The sequence below is a fragment of the Meleagris gallopavo genome, chromosome 3, assembly GCF_000146605.3.
Source record: "Meleagris gallopavo isolate NT-WF06-2002-E0010 breed Aviagen turkey brand Nicholas breeding stock chromosome 3, Turkey_5.1, whole genome shotgun sequence".
Lineage (NCBI taxonomy): Eukaryota > Metazoa > Chordata > Aves > Galliformes > Phasianidae > Meleagris > Meleagris gallopavo.
Window position 1 is genome coordinate 58435026 of NC_015013.2, and position 22957 is coordinate 58457982.

The window sequence follows — 22957 nt, forward strand, 5'->3', positions numbered from 1 at the left end:
AACATCCAAGTGTTTAAAAAAAAAAAACAACAACAACAAAAAAACAACAAAAAGCTTACTAAGATGACAGTTGGCTACACCCATTTACAGTATCTTAGTGTTTGCTCCCAAACCCTGAACTGCTCTGTAATTACATCGTAAGATCTATGACAACCATCTGCTCCCCTTTGTAGCGTATGGTTAGGGCTGGTCCTCCTGATGTAGGGACTTTTCTTTTGAAGCTTTAAGTATCTGAAAAAGTAAGGGGAAATCTATATTAAAGGACCAACCAAAACACAGCTTACTATAAAACAAAAAATTCAAATAAATCTTTAAAAAAAAAAAAAAGAAAAGCAACTTTGAGACTTTAAGAAAGCTATCATTTCTAGGTGTTACCATAATGAATATGCACAAAGTTGCTGTAGAAGGTGGGAAATGTACACTTTCAAATATTTATCTGAGCAGTAAATTTTTTTCTGATCATATGGCACTCCATTAACCTTGTAAAGGAAAATCTGGGCCATGTCACAAATACTTTTTTTTTCTTTTGGGGGGGGGCAGGGAGGAGGGGCTATCATCAAGGACAGGTACTGTGGAAAAAGGAGCCAGGGAATGAGGAAAGGTCAATGTTTTGAAAAGGAAACTTCTGAATACAAGGGATTTCAGTAGCTGGTAAAAGTAAATGAAAATCATACAATTGAAAGGGAGAAAAAAAAAAACCTTACATCTTTTAAATCTGAACTACACATGTGAGGGATAAAAACTCAAAGAGTAATAGTATCCCCCAAAAATGGAAAATGCTTCCCTTCAAATATATCCCATTACATCCCAAAAATATCCCTATTACCATTCCAACACAATCACTGTAATTTACATACAAATGAAAACAATTAAACAAAATCCTAAATTATTTATATCAAAAGCTGCCAAAGGAGAAAAGAATTCTGACAACAAAAAAATCATAGTGAAGCCTCTATCCAAAAAGAAAATATTTTTTTTGACTCCCTACTACATGTGAATTTTATCATCTAAGAGGAAAAAGCTGTTAGAATAATGTTTTCCTGCAAGCTTTCACATCTGAAACCTTTAATAGCAGGAAAATTCAGTAACTGTAAATTATTTAACCCTGCTTTTCTCAATTTTCAGAGATGTTACTGAAATTGACTTCTGCATTGTATTGACAAGCTTTTTACAAAATACATCAATTGGTTGATGATTCTTCTGCCTCTAAGGTGGCTACAACACAACTACACAAATTACTTACAATCTTTCAGTATGTTAGCATGCTGTGGTAAATTTTGTGCTACAGATTATTTTCATTTTCTACTTCATAAGGGAAGACTCAGGAGCATGATACTGCATAGAACAGTCTTATTTAGTAACTGAATAAATAGGTTTTGATTTTGACAAAAATATGGTCCATGGAAACAAAATTCAAAGATTTCAAGCTGATAACGAGTTTGAACTTGGTTTTGAAATAGCATATACAAGACAAACTTATCTTAATATCCTCATATCAATATAACTGACACTATGCAGAAGTTTCCACTGTTAAAAGTTTCCAATGGTCTCATAAAGACCTACTTATTATTTTAACTGTAGGCAATCACATTTTCTCCAAGAAAACAGATGCATCTTTTCTCGTTCTACAGCTCCACAACAAACTAATGGAATGTATGCTACATTCACTGATCTTATTGCCAATCCTGTCAAAGACAACTACTAGTTAGCACTGTTCGTAAGCCTTGTTTAAGATGTCTGACATTCATTATGAAAATAAATATTTATTATTAGCTATCTATAAGTGAACACTTATAGATAACGAGTTGCAATTATGATAAACAGGTTAGAAAGACCCCACAGACAAATCAGTTACATGTATTACAACAAGCATTTCAGACCACCTCAGCTAATGTTCAGCATGTAAATTAAAACATGAACCTAATCATGCTTCTGATCAGTACTGAGAGAACACACAGACCTCCTGCACTTTCAGTTCTCTAGCTACTTCTGGCATGTTCAAGCATCGAATACAAGATTCCTTCCCTGCTAGAAAAGAAAAGTCTCACAGAATCACTTGGGTATCACACCACTTCAGAGCTTCTGTATACTGCAAAGATTGACGAATGCACAAAGGTAGTCAAAAACTCCTTGGCCCAATAACCACATCAAGAGTTACAGAATGGTTTGGGTTGGAAAGGACCTTTAAGATCATCTAGTTCCAACTCCCTGTTATAGGCAGGGACACCTCCCTCTAGATCAGTTTGCCCAAAGCCTGGCCTTGAATGCATCCACAACCTCTCTGGGTAACCTGTTCCAGTGTCTCACCACCCACAACACATGTGGTCTGAGGCTAACTAGAGCTAAAACAGCTCTCAGGGCTCCTGGATTATGATTCCTGTGGTTTCTCACTGAGAGACACAACTCAGTGCTACCCTCAACACTGTCACAGTTACAAAAGAACCAACTACTGACTTGTGATACTTAATTCTATGATTCTACTAACTCCAGAAAAGTGGACAAAATGTAACAACACACAAGCTTTCAATGAAGCAACCCTCCTGTCAGATAGGTTCCCTAAGTAGTTACTCTAAAAATGGTTTTGGAATTATTACTGTCCTGATGAAAGAGCTGGAAGTGCTCATTTTGTTCATAAAACTGGTTATGTCAAGAAAAATGTGACAGTATGACAAAGCCAGCTTTGTTCACAGACCAGCGCCTGAAAAAAGAGCCATTGCCAAACTCCAATAGATCTGACATACAGAGAAGTAATATCATCACCCATGACAAGCTACTCTAGAAATGAAGCACGCACATATTTTGAAATCTAATGTTTTCATTTTTACCTTTACAGCAAAAGTATACAGCTCTCCCTGAAATCATTTAAAATAAGTTTTATTTTAAAACTACTCAGAGTTTTACTTGAAATACTTCCGTATAGCTCAATTTGCCATCACTCACATTTATCCAGGAAAAGATAAAAATTATTGCTTCATAACCATAAATAACTTAAAATGAGAGTAATGATTACCCTTCAGTACTTTCCAAAAATTGTTTGCAAAACTTACCATGCAGCTATAAATATATATATTTTTGTTTTGTGTGGAAAAAAAAAAGGAAAACACTTAAACACTTACCCACTAGATTATCGTTTGAATAATCCTCAGTTTGAACAGGGACTTCTGTAAATGAAAAGTGCAAACAACTGAAACTGGATAGTTCTCTAAATGTTTACAGAAAGTCTAAAACGATTACAGAAAAGTTTTCCTCTTATGCTCAAAACAGTGACCTAGTAAGACTACTCTGTAATAATACTTTTTCTGAAGTGGTAGACAAATTTTCTTCAGCTAAGTTTTTCTAGGAAAAATTAAAATCTGATTTAAAAACAAAATTCTGAAATTCTACTATCGTAAGCACAAATCTCCCAGTTTAATATGCTATTTGAGTATGGATTTTACTCGAAAATTCAGTTGTTTTTAATTCGGGATGTATGTTTAAATTAGACATGTCTCCAACTGCTGCTATTGCTAATAGGCTCAAGGTTGCACATAGCTCCCTATTCATGCATGGAGGGAGTCAAATTTACCAGAAAAGTAGTTACAGTAGTTACAACACTGCCTGGAGGCAATACAAGAAACTAAAAAGAGGGAAATACATGCTTTGACTCACAAATGCTGTAGCTCAAAGCTGGGGTAATATTCCCCTTTTCTTCTTACATTTATGCTCTTTGTCCAGAGTATGCACTACTGATTGCCAGGTGGCAGACAGAGCATAGCAAGAAAATCTTCAAATTCCTATGATCAACTATGATCATTTTTATTGTTACAAGTCATTCTGAGCTAGAGCACTCTTGACTTCTAAAACTGAGTTTTCTTATCTAAGCATTTAAAATACTAACATTAGAAAGCAAAGTAAAATAAAAAAAGGAACGTTAGCTTCTAATAACACTCACCCTTAAAGAAAAAGAAGTTCTGCGGCAAGAGAAATTACAAATATATTTTTACAGTAGAATTCTATTCTATGGTATTTATCTAATTTTTATAAAGCAGCAAGCTCATGTGAAACATAATATACAAACCTGACTCTGGTCCAGTGGCCACATTATCTTCTTCTGTATGCTTACTTTCTACTGTTATAAATAAATTCAAATATGAAAGTTACACAAAATGCTTAAAATTTTGCTTCTGTTCCTCACCAACCACCCAGTCTCATTAGTATCAAACAAGTAGAAGTTAAACTGAAGGACAAACAAGTTAAAATATCAGCAGCACAAAAGCACCTAAACATATTTCATATAAAATAAGTTTAGACCCTCTTAGTTAATGACTCCTATCATTCTGCCCCCTCCTCCCAAAAGGGGATTTCAATTATGATTGTCATTACAACAATTTATGAAATGGAAAACTTGAATAAACTATAGCAGCAAATCCCTAGCTACACTAAGTCTAAAGCAATGATAGCGATCACTTTCCTCTAGCTGACTGAATTAAGATCATGTTTGAAAAACTATCATATTTAATGATATTTTTGACATTAAGCACTTCATAGACAACATTTTCTTGTCTTTATTTAAGAAACATATTAAGAGATATAAATGGAAGGAAAATGCTTGATTTCTTTATATATAAAAATTTCATACCTGGTAGTTTTTTCTCAATTTCTAAATCTTCAACAATTTCATCTCTAACTATAAAAAGACAGAAGTACATAGTTAGCTCTTCTCTGTCTCTCAAAACAAACAAACAACCAAACAAAAAAACAAAACAACCAACAAGTGGATAGCAAAAACACTTCAAGACCACAATAACAATATATATATATACCTGGTTCTGTGGCTTCATGTACTTCCTCAGGAAGGTCTTCAACAGCTAAAAAATATTTAATTCAGAGCAACAACGAAGTCAAGCTCTGAACTGAAGAAACTTACACACAACATAACACAAATGAACAGAGCTCATACACACAGATGTTAAACTGTGAACATAAAACTTCAAAAGGCAAATATGAACTTTTATCAATTTTGAGGAAACAAAGAAATACTTTAAATTTTCTTTCCTGTTTTTCTATAGAACTACTGTATTTATTAGGTGAATACTTAAAACCTACCTTCTAAACAGAGACATAAGACATACTAACTTTAAAAGATGACATTAAAAAAAACCCTCCTTAGTCTTTCTGAGCATGTCTTTCAGTTTCATTTTTTGCATCATCAACTACATCTGATGGATGTGTGAAAAACAAACCCCTAACCTTTTCAAATAAAAGACCCTGAAGGAACTGACAAGCAGGACAAGAAACAAGAGCAAAGTAAGAGCAAATTTAGAAACACATTTATGAGTTAAAAAGGATCTTTTTGTACGTGTATTTACCCTTACAAAGATTACTCACACTGACTGGCTTTAGTAATGAGCATTAATGCGCATTTAGTAATGAGTATTTAATAATAGCACTGTCAACAACCTAAATGGCTAATACTTCGGCACTCTGTCACTGTCTACTTCTCCCCTCATTGTATTTCTATTCTTAGGTTTGTGGGCAGTTTAACTACATACAAAACAAAGATTATTATTATTTTTTTTAAATATATGCCATATATATATATATATGCATACACACAGACATACATACACCAATAGACTATACCTGTATCTTGAGTCTCAGTCTCTTTCTCATGTTCCGGTCCTTAAGGGAAAGAAAAATATGTTGTTGATTCACAGACTAAACTAAAAATAATTTAGCTGTTAGGCATCTAATTCATTTCTTTATTGCGAAGCTCTCAAAAGCTTTCTCTACTCTTGAGGCCTGCACAGATAAATGAATTCTTAATGGAACCCACTGTGGGGAATTCTACATATAAAACAAAAACCAAATGTGAACATAATGCTGAAATTCCTGCATTTCTACCCATGCAGATGAAATATTTAAAACAATGACAACAATAAAACCATCATTCTGTACAATTATAATAATTCACCTACACTCCTATACTTTAAATAAAGAGCTAGTATAATTTCCATAACTCTGAACAAGAAACAGGTTAAAAATACTGATTATTTTTACTTCAAATAATGTCTGAAAATGGGTAAAATACTGACCACTTATTGTAAGTCTTTGATACATGATAGTGTATTTTAAAATTAAGTACTTAACACGTATCTAGCACACTGAATAATTTTATTATCTTAGCAGGTACTAGTCCTTCCAGCAATCATTAGCAAATCATTTACCAAATCAAACTAAATTGGAGTAAATCTCCACTGAGCTGTTAGCTACGAACAAAATGAGTACAATACAGTAATACTGAGCTAGACAGATACAATGAACTATTGCTGACTTACCATGGTTTTATTAAAGAAAAAAGGGAAGAGTAGGGCTGGCATGAGATGTTCTCAATATTTTATGCCACACAGGCACAAAAGAGATCACTTAGGGAATTTAGCTAATATGTATACTCTACATTTGTTCACTGTTACAGACCGACTGACTGGTCACACAGAGTTTCAAAGATCAAAAATACCTTATCAGAGAACTTACAAAATGAATATGACAACAAGAAAAAAATTAGGACAAAACAATTTCATTTTCTATCACAGAAAGACTAACATAATAATCCAACAGTGAAATGAGATTTTTGATTGAACATATAAAGTTAAATATAAAAGTTGTCATACCATGTTCATCATAAACACCATGCACTCTGTCCTCTGTTCAAAGAGGGGAAAAGAAGTTAATATTAAAATTCATTGAATTTTGAAGAAAATAAACAGTGCAGAATCAAGTTCATTCAGGGAAAAAAAAAAAATCAAATATATACTATTTTATACTGTGTTACAGTTCATAATACAAGGAGTTCTTTGCAACTGAAGATTTTACAGTTTTTGTGGGAAAAAATGAGGAGCTTCCTGGCATTATAAGGTAAGATTTCAAAATGATTCATCATATAATTAGGATTTTCTTGTACAAGTCATGAAATCAACTATAAATGACCTATAAATCATAAAGGAAACACCCATCAGTCATTCTTACATACAGTAAAACTTTACAACATACTGTGAATATTTTTATTTTTACTTTTTAAGAAAGATATCACCTTTTCCCCCAACAGTTACATATACCACCTCCAAAAGTCTTCAGCAAATTCAAAATAACATTTTTTTTTTTTAAATCTACAGAAATATTCCCATGCAACTTAAAAAAAATAAATACCCTAAATATTTAAGCCTCGCAATACTGTTCTGCTCATTTTTCCAGACATCCATTTGTATTTTTTTGGATTACACTAATAAACTGATGCTACACGCCAGCTCCAATCTGGGAGGACAGGAAAGGGGACAGCTTTTTCTGAGGATAAAATTTACTGAAAAAAGTACAATTTTGGATTGTACCTGTGTAGTGTTCAACAGCATCTTCTAATGTTAGCTCAGCATCACCTTGAATAAAAATATTCAATTATTTTATGTTTCTGTCCAGTTTTCATGCAACAGCTAAACAGCACAAGTTAAAAAAAAATCATATACTATTAGGTTAAAAAATAATAGAAATATGCACATAAGAATAAACATCACAATATTTATTTGAAATTTACAGCTAGGTGATAAAACACATCCAGGAGCTACACCACAACATTGTAAGTTTAGGCATATTTGTATTATTATTAGGAATGCATGTAGGTTGTTGATAATCATAGAATGGTTTGGGTTGGACGTAACCTTTAAGATCATCTAGTTCCAATTCCCTGCTATAGGCAGGGACACCTCCCACTAGAACAGATTTCCCAAAGCCCCATCCAGCTTGGCCTTGAGTGCTCCCAGGGAGGGTGCATTCACAACCTCTCTGGCAACTTGTTTCAGTTTCTCACCACTCTCACAGTAAAGAATTTCTTCCTAATATCTGGTCTAAATCTATCCTCTTCCAGTTTAAAACCATTATCCCTCACACTGTCACTACATGTCCTTAAAGAAAGTCCTCTAGGCCCCCTTGTAGTACTGGAAGGCTGCTATAAGGTCTTCTCTGAGCCTTCTCCAGGCTGAAAAGCCTCAGCTCTCTCAGAATGCCCTCATACGGGAGTTGTTCTAGCCCTCTGATCATCTTCACGGCATTCTTCCAGATCTGCTCCAACAGCTCCATGTCCTTCTTGTGTTGAAAGCCCTTGAACTGGATACAGTATTCCAGGTAGAAATCTTCATTTCAGGAGAACAGAGTAGGGGGACAGAATCACCTCCCTTGACTGTTGGTCACACTTCTCTGGATGCAATCCACAATTGCTCTTCCTTTATCCACTGCTGCTGTAACACCATAAAAGGCCAGCATGTTTGTCAGGAATGAGTTGCTCTTGTTGAAGCCACATTATTTACCACCAATAACCTCATCTGTATTTTCCATGTGCTTCAGTTGGGCCTTCAAAAGGATCTGCTCCATGACCTTACCAGGGCACAGAGTTAAGAATGATGGGCCTGTAGTTCCTTGGATCTTCTTTTTACCCTTCTTGAAAATAGGAGTTACGATTGCCTTTTCCTGTCAGTAGAACTTCACCAGATTGCCATGACCTTTCAAATATGATTGATAGTAGCTTGGCAACTTCAATCCACCAGTTCCCTCAAAACCTACGGATGGATCTTGTCAGGTCCCATGGACTTGTGAACCTTCAGGTTTTTTAGATGGTCTCAAATCTTATCTTCTCTCTGAGAAGATCTTGTATCACCCAGTTCTTTGCTTTCTGCAGCTTGGATGGTGCAGCTAAAGCTCTTGCAAGTTAAGACTGAGGCAGAGAAGTCATTTAGCACCTCAGCTTTCTCCTTGTGACCAGAAGCTCCGGTTTCCTTGTGGATAGGACTTGCATCTTCCCTAGCCCAGCCTAGCATAATACTCTATTGATTATTTACTCTAGCAAATACTTATGCAAGTGTTTGTGGATTGGATTAATGGAATGCTTTGTATACAACTGTAATGGTAACATAGATGCAAAAAACAGTTTTGATACTACTTGAAAAATCTGTTTAAAAATAAAACTGTGACATAACAGTAAACGACACATTATTTCAAAACCTGCTTAAAGAAGTGATTATATTACAGTCTGAATTTATGAAAATGTACAAACCTGGAGGTTCTGGATCACTTACTGTGTTTTCCAAATCCATATCATATTCATAAGAAACTGAAAATTAAATATGAAAAAATGTATTTTTTCAATACCCACTGTTTTAATATTACATCTTTAATAGCTCCATTTATCTATTTGTAGAAAACTATTAAATCAAAATCTTACAAATTGACGTTTGACACTAGACAAATAGCAATCTAATGGAAAGTGCTGGATCTTTCTGCTGTAACAGGCAAAAAATTTTGTTGCTATCATATTTGATATAAAAAGGGAATGTAAAATGCAGAACTAGCATTGGGACAAAGAAAATAAACCTATTTTAAACTGAAATTCACTGAAATTTGATTTAAATGGAATAGAAATGCTTATGCTATATAGAAGCATTATTAGCATTCAGAAGAAAACTCTTCTCAGCACGGAAATTTCAATATCCAGCTGATGGATCTTAATAGATGGACTAATAGGTAAGATTACCCATACCACATCCTTATCTCTAAACTGGAGAGATACGGATTTGAAGGCTGGACTATTTGGTGGATAAAGACTTTATTGGACAATTACAGCCAGAGTGCTGGTTAACTGTCTCTCTAGATAGAGACTGGAAACAAGCGGTGTCCCCCCAGGGATCTGTCTTAGAATTGGTGCTCTTTAATTTATGAATGACACAGACTGTGGGATCAAGAGCAGCCTCAGCAAGTTTGTGGATGACACCAAGGTGAGTAGTGCAGTTGATACAACAGACGGAAGAGATTTCATAAAAAGGGACCTGGAGAAGTTTGAGAAGTGGCCCACGAGAACCTAATGAGGTTCGACAAGGCAAAGTGCGAAGGTGTTACACCTGGGTCAGAGCAATCCCAAACATATGTATGGACTGGGAGAAGAAACTGAGAGCAACCCTGTACAGGAGGATCTGTGGGTGGATGAAAAGCTGGAAAAGAACAGCAGTGTACGCTTGCAGTCTGCAAGGCCAAATGTACCTTGGGCTGCATCAAGAGCAGCAGCCAGCAGAGTGAGGTGATTGCCTGCCTGTGCTCTGCACTTGTGAGGCCCCATCTAGAATACTGTATCCAGGCCTGAGGTCCTCAGCATAAGAAAGATGCAGACCTGATTAAACACAGCGTGATGAATACTAGAAGCTAACTGTATTAATATACGTAACATTTAAGAATGCTTTAAAGATAAATGAGGGTGTACAGAATGACAGTGCAAAGATGGTTCCATATCAAGCCTGTGGAGGTTACTGGCTCTGGCAGTATAATTCATTGCAACACTTCAAATAGTTCTGAATGGAAGGTTATGAACTGAATACTTCTGAAACACGTGAGAGCACAAGTTCCAGACTAAAGACAAAAATAATAGGCCACAAGAACCTCAGCAATGTATAATGTTACAACACAGTAATACATAAAGTACTATTTTATGTATTATTTATGATTTTTTTTATTTATTTTATACTGTATCTATTAAGAACCATTTGTCATAGCAGATATGATACAGTCATTTTAGTGAAAATAAAAATATATAACACAAGTCAAGAACGGTAGTTTGAAGAATAAACAGTTTCAAAATTATCTATTATTAAATCAATTTAGCATTTTGTATTTTGCTTTCTCTTAACATTTCTAACACAAAGCTAATATTATTGACTTTGGAAACATAAAATTATACCTGGAACTTCATATGTCTCAGGTTCTGTTGCTCCAGGATCATCTGCCACAAAATCAGCATCTAAGAAATAGACATATTTAAAAATTCCCTTTTTTGTTGAAACCCTTTAACAGAATATTATGCATGAATAGTACCATTTCTAAGCAGAAATAGTAAGTAGATTTATTCTATTGCAGGAAAGATATTCAAATAGATTGAAATAATAATCATGTATGTTATATTGAAAATACACATACACTAAACACATTTGCTCTGGAAGAGATGGCTGTCCCTACAGAAATTTTCATCTCCCAAATTCAAGTCAGCGGTTGGAAAATCAGACTCCATGAAAGCTTTAATGTAAAGAACAAAAGAACATATTTACATTGCCTTCTTAATAATCATTTCCAAGATTTAAAATAACTGGAATTTGAATATTCAATGTATTTCCCTACTGTAGCTTACACCATGAAGAACAGAAGACAAACGAACAAGGAAGGACTAAAAGACTGAAAGGAATTACTTCAGCTGTGATTAAAGAGTCTCAGCATACTTTCAGCAATCAGAACAAGTAGACGGCAATCATTACATGAGTTTTTTCAAAAAGAGGTCTTAAAATATATGCACAATTGTCAGTACTTCAGAAAAAAGCATTCAGATGTGCTTTTCCCTAAGTCTGAATGATTCTGCTGTAATATTACAGTTTGTAACACCCTGTTGACATCTCAAGACAGTGGGGTATAAATATCCTCATTATACCATACCGTGTTCTTGGCAAGACTTGGAATATAACATTCCATATAACACATATAACATTCTCTTAAAGTGTCACATTACAAGGGAAGTATACTGAGAACGCCTATAAGAAATGCCTAAAATTTAGTATAAAAAAAGCTTCTTGAGTATAGAAGCAAGCTCAATCCTCATATATTCTTCACTGATAATATCACTTCAGATATTGTATGAGCACTTCTATTTGGGGTGAAATGTGTAGCTGGAGCACAGATTAATTTTGTTGTCTGAAAGCCAACACAGCAGTAAGCTTACTCTAACATACAGCTACTTGGATCAGAACATCTTTAAAGTATCCTAATATTTTCCAAGACTCTATGGCAAGCAGAAATTATTTCTCATTAAATTAAAGACACTTTACTCTTACTTAAATTTGTTTGCTTGAATTTTTGTGAGCATTTAATTTTTAAATATATTTAGTCATTCAAATACCTTTCTGAAATGAGTCTGGTATCTCATAATCCTCTGTCACTTCATTCTCCAATTCTCTAAGCATGTCATCTGTTGCAGGAGCTTCAAATGTTTCTGCATGTATTTCTTCCTTCTCTTGCCACTGGTCAGTTATGCTTTCACCTACATCTTCATGTCCCTCTCCTAATCAAGAATATAAATTTTTAGATAACAGACACTCACTGGTACAATACTACATTCTATTCTACTACTATACTATTCTACTACAATAAAAAAAAATTCAGCTTTCAACACAACTATCGCGTTTTTCTACTACTCCACAACAGAGAACACGACTTGACTGCCTCTTACAGTAAGTAGTATAAGTCCAAAATGTCTGCACTGACTGATCAGTGTCTTCATTATTCACAAAAAAAAAAATTTCCTGTTTACCCATTCTTGCACCGTACAGAGCGTTTCTGTGAATTCTTTGAATTAAAAAGTTACCATTTCAGGATTTGTTGAGTGAATTTTCAAGATATTCTTGGAAAATCACAAACTATTTGAATAGAATGCCTTGTGCAGGTAAAACTACCTTGAGTGCATACAAAAAAAAAAAGAAAAAAAAGAACAATTTATAATTCATTAGATGTCTAAACGTTAATTCATTACCAGGCTGGGAATGGAGAGCATCATGAAGAACAGGCTGAATTTCCTCTTCCAATTCTACATCAACATTCTTGTGCTCTAAAGGGATCATAAATTGCAGTGAAGGTAAGTACAAAATACAAACTATTAACACTAAAGCAAGGCATGCAGATTTCAGTAGCCTCCAAAAAGTTCTTACTCCTTTCCATCAATCTCCACAAATTCAGATAAAACCGCTACAACTCATTTGATTTTGTTTACTGTCCAATACAGCAAATATTGCATCGACTACATCAAATGAATTGAAAGAATTATTCTACAGTAGATTTCCTGCATATTTTTTTTTTCAGCAGCAATAACAGTTGTAACTTGAGATAACTGTAAAAACCATGAATCCTCTTCTATGAACTCAGCTGTCATTTTCCTATGATTTAGATAGCACTACTAGCATACAGTTTTTGACAGCAGAATATCATTTGCACAAGTGGCGTTTTGTTGGTTTTAGAAGTAGGGGAAATAAATTGTAACATTAGAATACCAACAACTTCTCCTGGCATAGCAGACTAAAAAGTTACCTTCATATAAATATCCTGAAAATTGCACTGAGAAACTCCATGGCACAAAACCAATCCAAATGCATTTTCAAATAAAATACCAAAATGTTTTAAGTAAAAAAAAGTTGGAGGTGGAAGAGACAGGAAATGACACCTTACTTATATATATGTTATAATGACTTAACTAATTCAAGTCTTTTAAAATGGTTTTTATATCACATTTTGTTAACCACATGCTCCACATTTGCAGATTATTGTGTCAGGTATACATAAAAACGATACAGGATAAGCCTCTTCCTTTAACATTTTTTTCCCCTACATTCCTCTTGAATCTAATAAATTTAGTAATATTTGAGGGGTTTTAAAATATTTGTGACTTCTTTCTAATACTAAAAATTGACTAAAAATTGTACTTTAATTTTTATATACTATTAGTTTCAGTAGGAGTGAATATTTGATTAATCTTATCAAGCAATTCCATTTTTTAGTTGAAGTTTAAAACAACATAAAATGTGAAGTTACTACAATTAAACAATAGACCTTCCTATTCTTGTCAGATTAGTTGAGAAACTGTAAACAGTCTTACTATAAGAGTCATATTTGAAGGAACAATTGCCATACTGCTACTTCTATATTTTTCTTTTTTCCTCTTCCGCAAATAGGAAAAATATTTCTATTAATTATGATATCTAATTTTTATGTTTTAGCTGGAGAATCAGCTGTTATTCTGTGTATATGGTTGCATACATACAAAGACCATAACTATAAACCAGCAGAAAGTCACTCTGCTGTGATAAGGTTTTAACAGTAACCATGAGAAGTGAGGAGAGTACAATTGATATTTTGTGTAAGCAATAAACTCTTTGTGGTTACTGATTTACAAAAAGTTATTAACAGTCACTCCAGTTGAATGTTATACTGTATAAACAACACATAAAAGTGATTAAAGATTTTATTTTCTACCCAAAGAAATACCACAGTGAGTTTGCATACTGAAGAAACAGAATACTAAATCAAGTGAAACATTTGGTCTTTTGCTTCACCTGTGGTTTATGAAAAATCTTACCTGATTTGATGAATGACTCCTCAGCAGGTTGAATGGTCTCCTCAGATACTGGGGATGCTGGCTGTTCTGGGACAGATCTTTCTTTTAGGCCTGCATTTTTCAGTTATAAAGTTATCTTTAGGCTTTTTTATTATTATTGTTTGATTGACTTATAAGTTGTTTCAACTACATCAGCAGCAACTAAAGTTAAAATTAACTGACATTAAACACAAAATTCATTTCAACAATCAATTGTAACAGCAGGGCTGTTCTGATATTTAGTGTACACAGAAGCCAAAGTGTATTGAAATAATAAACAAATACACATTTTTAAAGATAGACATACAATGAGAAAATATGGACAGAAATTTAAGCATCTGCTTTTAATTCAGGGTAAGTAAACAAGTTACCGTACTATCCTCAAGATCTATGTAGTATCCAAAAGAGAAACAGACAACAGATTTTTTCCTTACATTCCTTGGAAAAAAAGTGCTTTTATATCTTATAAATAACTAATTTGAAATTTAGGATATGAAGCTCATACTGAGAATATGCTTTCATAACTTTGAAGATCTGATAAAGAGAATTGTAGTTTCTTCAAAATATAGCAATGTCACTAATTTCTCCTGACACTTAAGTAACTGCACAAAAAATATGACTGATGATGTTTCACCACAACGTGGTTTAATATCCATATTACAGAATCTTTCTAGACCAAAACACCGTGGAAAAAAAAAAAAGCAACAAACAACATTAATGATCAATACAAAGGTAAGAGATGGAAAAAAAGATAATTCACATCTTACTCAGACAAACACCTGCTCAAGAATGAGATGTTCATTAGTTACAACTTACAGTCCTAGTTACATGAAGTACAGTGAGAAGTCAGAAAGATGATGTCACATCTTAAGACAACACATACACAAGAAATAATGTATTGGTGTTAGCCTAATCCACCTCTCCATCATTCCTTGGGAAAGATTCAAGCAAGACTGAAATAAGAGATGTGGATGCAGGGATAGACTCCCCCGCCTCCTTCTTGAGGACAGTCAACTCAGCAGAACAGCCTAAGCAGAAAGGTGCACTCACATCCTTTTATTTTTTCAAGACAGCACTGGGTAACGCTCAGAGTAAGCTGGTCTTACTCCGAGTTGACCCTGTTTTGAGCAGGATATTTGAATAAGGACCTCCTAAGGACCCTTCAAAACTGAATTTTCCCATGATCATACGACACCTTTTGCTGATTACACTTGAGTTCTGAGATCATAGAACCGCTTGGGTTGGAAGGGACCCCAAGGATCATCAAGCTCCAACCCCTGCCACATGCAGGACCACCAACCTCCCTCCATTCCTAATACTAGATCAGGCTGCCCAGGGTCCCATCCAACCTGGCCTTGAACACCTCCACTTTCTTAAATAGACACACACGCACACACCCCTCCCCAAAACAAACTAGTTTCAAAAGAGTTGTATTTAAAAAAAGCCCGAGTTCTGTATATACAAACTGTATAAAGCAGAAACCACATTACAATAAACATTCCTTCACTGCTAACACTGAAGTAAAAGTAACTTTAGATGCAGTAGAAGTAGTATATTTCAAGTCAGTTTCGCTTTAGAAATATTATCATATCTCTATCAGAGCCAAACATATCTCAATTAGGGCTTATATGCCTCTACACAACTTTGTCTACTCTAGAGAGATTTCATTATTTTGCACCATGAGAAGAACATGTACTTATTCCATTATCCCATATATACAAAATGGAATCAAGAAAAAAAAAAAAAAAGAACCAACAAAAGACTTAATTCTACCTTTTTTTTTTTTAATATAATCTGAATTACATCAGGCAACTAAGTTTTATAATGGAAGCACTGTAATTAAGAATCCACTTCTATGAAGTCAAGACCAGAATTAACACTTCACTGTTAGTTAACTTTATCCTGTGTCATATAAAATACTGGATTACTATGGCATTACATTCACGTCTACAAGAGTAAGATGCTACTTCTTTCTACAATTATGACTAATTATGAAATACGAAGAAAAAAAGCAGTTATTTATATTCACCACCATTTCAGACTTCAAGATTTGGAAGAGTCGAAGCTGCAGCCCTACTTGCACAAATGCAGTTCGCTTCCTTTATATATAGTTATTGAAGTAAGTTTCCATAGCTTCTGATAACACACATGCCCCAAACCAGACAACCATTCATTCTGCTCCACAAATGATAAGCGTATGCAAAGTATTTTTAAAACACATTCAGTACTTCAGTCAGAACACATTTAGGATAGGCAAAATGAAAGAAACGACAAGGAAGAATATTTCTTTGTTTTTGCTTGCACATCTCTCAGCTTTGCTTTCAAGCTTCACGTATATCTATGGTGTGCGTCTATCACCGATTTCTATTCAATCCTGTTGTGTATATAATACTGTCATTTACTTTTTGTAACACACTATTCACTCTTTTTCTAATAAAAAAAAGTTGCACTCAACTATAACTTGTGAGGAATTTTTTCATCTTATGTTGTAACTTGACACATTATATTGAATGACAACAATACTTCGTAGCGCTATATAACAGCAAAACATATCCATGGAAAAAAACCCTCATTTTACTGTATAGCCTTAAGCGCTGCTCAAACAGAATGTTCTTTGAAAAAGCAACTTATTTAGGATGAGATAAACATTTGGGGCATAGACGTTAAGATACAGTAATCTTAAACACAACTCATTTTAAAATTTCATTCACAGTTACACCTCCTGCCACATCAGGGAGGAAAACAGCAGTGATGTGCATTTACCACAGTGCCATTATCCTTGAGAAGTATCATTTGTGTGTTCCACTATCAAATATATCTCTTACAATCTCATAAAGCAAGGGTGAATAAGCACATCTCTATCCTGACTGAAACCTGAAACAGAATACTCGTTATGCAGGTGCATTCAATAAAATCTTCCTGCAAGTCTTTTTGCGCACACACACCCCCTTTCAAAAATGTTTTGTCTGAAAAATCAATCAAAATCAATCAAGCAGACTGAATTTTACCCTAGTACAGGAATAAAAGCGTCTTACAGATATGTATGTGCTATATTAATTGTTTGACATAACTGTATTGCCAACAGTGGTACAGAAAACTTAAGCAGAACCAAGTACACAGTATAGGAATCAACCTCCAGAACTTTAATTTTACACCACACCAACATGCTCAAACATTTTACACCATACAACCATGCTCAACTTCACTCCTTAGCTTTTTTTTTTTCCTTTAGAATGATACTGCAATATTATAATAATAAACCTTCAAATTTCTTTCCAAGTTCTGTTTAAATTGTGCAATTTTATTGAAGAATTCTTATTTCAGCGTGCTAGCAACATTGTTTATCTAGTAAAATTAGGAAATATTCCTTTCCTAGTATCAGCTCATAAGCAAGTACAGATTCAATAATATACTGAAATGTATGTCTGAAGAAACATTTTCTAACTTCATTGACTCAAATGAGACTGCTGGATTAATCATTTCTTGGTAATAAAAATACAGAAGCTGTAACAGCAAACTAACAGAGGAGATGGCTTACAGAAGTATCGAGTACTCGTAAAGTGTTATTGGAAGAAAATAAAAATTGCAAAAGATACAATCCGTTCCCTAATTAAGCCAGAATAAGGTAATAGCAGCAAACCCCAACTCTTAAAATGTAATAGAAATCCATCAGTACCCGTCAAAACTAAAATAAAGGGTCTAATTTTTGAAGTATTCACTATCAGAACCTTGGAAAACTTGGGTCACCTGAAAAATGACAACGAAACAAGTTTGCATATCTTTTAGATCTGAAAAGAAAGAACAAACAAACAGAATATATTGTCACAGGACAATTTAAAAAATGGTTGTAGCAGTTATACATAATAAACGAAGTTGATTATGCATCTGTATATAACACAGTCTTCCCAGTCCACTTCAGGAAGCAAAGTTTAGCAAAGAATTAATTTACAGTTATTGTTAAATTCCTATGACAATATACTCTATTAATGCTCATTTTGATTGTTTTTGTCAAACAAGTGTTTTTATACTGTTTGTATCCCGATAATCCTCTTAATATTGCTTTTAAAGTTGTATTTGATATACAATACCAATAAAGCAACATTTTCATAAATGGATACAAAGAAAGAAAAATAAATCAGGTTTAGAATTTGCTTGAAGTAACAGGCATAAATTGGATACAATCAACATACATTAATAGCCAGGTATATTAACATATGTACACATTCGAGTTTCACAGCAGACGTTTTTGCTTTGTGTTTACAAAGCACAGTTTTCAAAAAAATAACCTTTGTTCGCACTTATTTCCAGAAAGCGTTAATTTCACATTGCCATATTTACTACACACTGATAAATACACTGTATCTCTCATTCTTCAGTCTGTTCCAAATTAGCACAATCAGAACTTTGTTTACTTCTTTTCTTTCTTGTCTTCCTTTGCTGAGCTTTCAGAAATTTTAGATGGATTTTTAACCATCTTTTTTGATTCTTTTTCTTTTCCCACCTGAGCAGCACCAGCCTTTTCACCAGCTGCTTTTTTGTTGTTTCCTTGGGTTTTACATTTTTCTCTAGAACCTTTTCCTTTTCCTTTCCTCTGTCTTTTTTAACCTTTTCAGACTCTTTCTTTAATTTATTCGTATCGACAGCTTTCTTCTCCTTTCGCTCAGCAGCATCTTTTCCTTTTCTGGCTTTCTTTTTGTCTTCCTCATCCTTCGTTCCTTCCTTCTTAGATTCCTGCTTCTCCTTTAATTTCTTGAGAGGTTCTGCAATTGTTTCTTTTACTTTTTAGTTTTTCCATTAAAAAAGAGGAAATGTTCAGTAAGAGAATCATTCTAAGATCAGAGAACGTTTTATGAACAAGTCTAAATGCTTTGATCATCTTCACACTTGATATTTGTTAGGTGCCCCATTAAATTTCTACATGTATTTAAAACTTAAACAAATTAGTTTTGACTTTTAGCAACATCCCACACCATGCAGTCAGACAGTAATTTCAGCTAAATATAAGCGCATCCAAACAAAACGTTGATTTAGAAAAAAAACATGCCTCTATTATCTTGCTGCAGAATGCTAAAACCTTTTTGTCTGTGGGTTTGAGAAGAAAATAAATTTTTAATCTATTGCAACGTTATGGCTCCCATAAGGGTCTAGAAACATAAAGAACATCAGCAATTCTGATGTTACAACAGAACTGCATACCATATCACATTCCTGACATTATCTCAGATTAAGCTGAGACTTAAAGTTTCCTAGGTATGTACTTCAGAAATATGGGAAATAGGTACACAGTAATTAAGAAGAAATAATAATGTTCTGGTGGATTAAATCGGCCCCAAAAAGGATGTTTAACTTCATCTGACCACAGTCAATGAAATTAAAGTAACAGCAGCATATCAATTTGTACATCTTTTCCATATGTGGTCTTAAGAGCACTGGTTTGATTTAATTGATTTATTTACTTGCGTGCTTTTTTGGAGTTCTCTCTCAAGTGATACAATTGAAATAGAGAAAATATGCACATGTGGCATTTTCAAAACTGGGATGTTCGATGTTCATTTCCAGTTTGCTCAGTTTTGAAAATCATTGTCAGCATTCTCCAGAATAATTTTTTTTTTTTCATTTCTCAAAAGAATTCAGAAATCTCTGCATGCAATATTTGTATTTAATATAAGTACTAATACTTCCACATTAGTGGAAAATAAAACCAATAAAGATTTTGTACATAAAACACAATAATTCTATTTTTATTCAGCCTTTTGAAAAAAATTAGGGTTTTCTGAACAGAGACCAGTTTCTCTTGCAACATTTCTCTCTGCCTCTATCACCTACATAACTCTTCTGTGATGTGAACAATTGAATCACACAGCTCAGTCTGAAAGGAAGAACATCCTATTTCCTTCCAGTTACTTTTTTTTCTTTTTTTTTTTTTTTGTCATAAAGCATTTAGAAATTATCACACCATTTCCTCATTCTCATATCAAGCACCTCTGGAAAACAACTCAAAACGCAGGAATACACTGTTAAATGATATTTATTAAGAACTTAGAAACACACAATTCACCAATAAGCCATAACAAGCATAACGTGGATCAAATGCAAAAAAATTAACTTGCATGCAAAGACACTAAGATATATTCATGTAAGCATGAAAGCTTCCCCCACCAAATGCATTTTGTTTCTAATGAGACTTTATAATACAAGCAATGTGCATTTTTCACATACAGATAAGGAAAAAAAAAAAACAAACCACAACATGAAAGTCAAAATGTCTTCAATGTAATAAAGAGACTTTATTTTTTGTATGCCACCATGCTGTGTGGAGGTAACTGAGCATTCCTAAAAAGATTCAATACCTGAAATGTATCTAGTATTTTGGAGTTTTGTTTAGGTTAATTAGCTTTTTAAGTCTCTTTTATTGCACTGAACACCTCTGAATTATTATTTTCTGCCCATACAGCAACGTAATTGTAAATAAATACACATCATAAATCAGTTGTAAGCTATCCTGCTTCAAGGTTTTGGAAAAATTATGAAGACCATCACTGCAATTGATCTTGCAAACCTAAGGAAAAGGTACTGAACTTCAAATTTCTCCTCCCATAAGAAAGAAAGAAATGAAATAACTAAATTACGATTAACTCCATACTTTAAAAGAAATCAAGCCCCATTACAGTAAAAAATAGTATCATGAATTTACAAAAAATAAAGATTTGACACTGATCAGACTTATCCTGCATACATATCAGAACTTTTTAAAAAAAAACATGTGGAATACAAACTTAACATGAACTACTTGTAATCCAAACAACAAAATCACTGATAAAAATAAAGGAAAACAAATGTCCAGTTAGGAAAGCACTCACATTGCCATTAAGTGACAATAGGTGGTAAAAATGGGGGGAATAATAGCTTGCTGCTCCATTAGACAACACTTAGTTAACACAGCTAATATTAGTAAACATAACCTGCAATCTGTGTTTGCAACACGCATGCATTTCAGACATCATCTGCATAAATTTCCACACACAAAAACATTTAAAATACCTTTTACTTTAGCTTTTTTCTTGGCTACCCCTCCTGGCTCCTCACCTGATTTATTGCAAAATGGAAATGAGTTATGAACATATCTGTGATATTCAACAAATGTTGAATCTGCCATGTAAAAAGTTACCTTTACATAGCACGCTGTAATGCTACAGAGAAATCCCAAGCATTAGCTCAATAAGACTAAAGCATTTTCTGTAGCAAGAACAACACAGGTACTGAGTCAGAAGTCTGATTAACCAAAGCAAAGAACCACATCACCAGGTGCACACTACTTGAGCTGCCTCAGTTCTCCCCAGAAAGCATTCTGTCATGTAATTATGACCAATTTTTCAACTCTATATTAACTCAAGAGATCTACAAGCACCTACATAATGCATATTATATAAACTGTTTCTTTTCTCACAATGAATTACAATCTATGTTTTGCAAAACTGAATAAAATTCAAAATAAGAAACTTCAGAGAATATAGAAGAGATTAGATTAGTCCTTTGATGCCACAAATGTAACAATATACATTAAGTTTATATTACTCTCATTTCTTTTTCTAGATGTTTGGGTGCTACTATATCCAATGGAAATATGTCCATTGGCAAAATATATATCTTGTAATACAGTGATGCATTGCTCATATTCCAAAAAGCAGTTGCCATTTCAGTCAAACTGAAACGTTTTACTTAAGATCATTTAAAACTTAAGACTTAGTAAAGAAAACAAACAAACAATTAACTTAATTCTCTAGTCTAACTCAAATACAAGATGCTGACTGCTCTCCTTCCCCAGAATAGTTTAAAGAAATTCAGATCTTTCAGCATCTCGTGAAACTTGGAAAAAAGCACACATAAATTGGACAAAAGCCTCTTCAAAATATAAAACATAAGTAGCTTTGGTGTCACAAAAATAACTGGATTATCATGCTTGTCTGTACTAAGATCTAAATCCCATAAACACAACTATTTTATCAACAAAAATCAGATGACCTACTAGCCAAATAAAGTTTAATGAAATGTAAGTATACTTAATTATACATAGTTCTGTTAAACAAGTAAAGATACACTCATGTCTCAGCATTAGGCTTCTCATTCATATAAGAGGTCTACACTGGACATCTGAATATTAATCTTAGGTTCCTAGACAACAATTCATAATTACCTGGACTACATCAATATATCTTAACATTTAGTCTTAAAAAACAAACAAGGAAAACGCTACACACACAAGAAAGTTGCACTTAATTTCTCTTACATGTTTTCAAAGCACTGAGCACTTACACTATGCCAAAATTCTTTTAAATTGAGCTAGTCAAATGAAATACTCTAATTAGTTTCCTCACAAATTCAGCTTGAGATATGAAGGTCTCGCTGAGATCAGGGATTGCCATCATTGCTGAAGTACAGTGTTCTGACTCATGTTTGTCATTCAAATCTTATTAATTCTAAACTAAGCAAGATGTTCAGCAACAACAATTTTGTCATGGAGAAGGAAAAATAGACTCCAACATAGTTACACTACAACATCAGTTAATACATAAGCTGCACGAACTAGTATTTAAATCTAAGAACAATCTCTCATCTATGTACACAGTATAATGAAGTGATCCTGGATATTTTGAGATAACATTCTTACAAGCACATTACCACAGGGAAAAAAATGGAAAATTTTGCAAAGACTTGTACACTTAAAAATATTATACTTTTGCTTAAAAATCTTTTCAAATATCT

The 22957-nt window shown here is 33.7% G+C and overlaps 1 protein-coding gene across 11 annotated transcripts in view; it reads right to left on the reverse strand.

Moving 5' to 3' along the window:
- Positions 1-22957, reverse strand: part of ASPH (aspartate beta-hydroxylase) — a 102686-nt gene that overhangs the window by 49427 nt on the left and 30302 nt on the right. For 5 of the 11 annotated variants that reach the window (XM_010708966.3, XM_010708965.3, XM_010708972.3 and 2 more), the window contains 12 exons: positions 14177-14266; positions 12581-12655; positions 11951-12112; positions 10748-10807; positions 9077-9133; positions 7365-7409; positions 6651-6683; positions 5623-5661; positions 4803-4847; positions 4619-4666; positions 4058-4108; positions 3117-3161 (listed from right to left, as the gene is read on the reverse strand). In XM_010708966.3, the coding sequence (XP_010707268.1) occupies positions 3117-3161; positions 4058-4108; positions 4619-4666; positions 4803-4847; positions 5623-5661; positions 6651-6683; positions 7365-7409; positions 9077-9133; positions 10748-10807; positions 11951-12112; positions 12581-12655; positions 14177-14266 (750 nt within the window). Of the gene's footprint in view, positions 1-6; positions 232-3116; positions 3162-4057; positions 4109-4618; positions 4667-4802; positions 4848-5622; positions 5662-6650; positions 6684-7364; positions 7410-9076; positions 9134-10747; positions 10808-11950; positions 12113-12580; positions 12656-14176; positions 14267-17316; positions 18973-21235; positions 21281-22957 lie in introns of those variants that run through there. The other 6 variants (XM_031552870.1, XM_031552869.1, XM_010708974.3 and 3 more) reach the window with 4 other exon arrangements.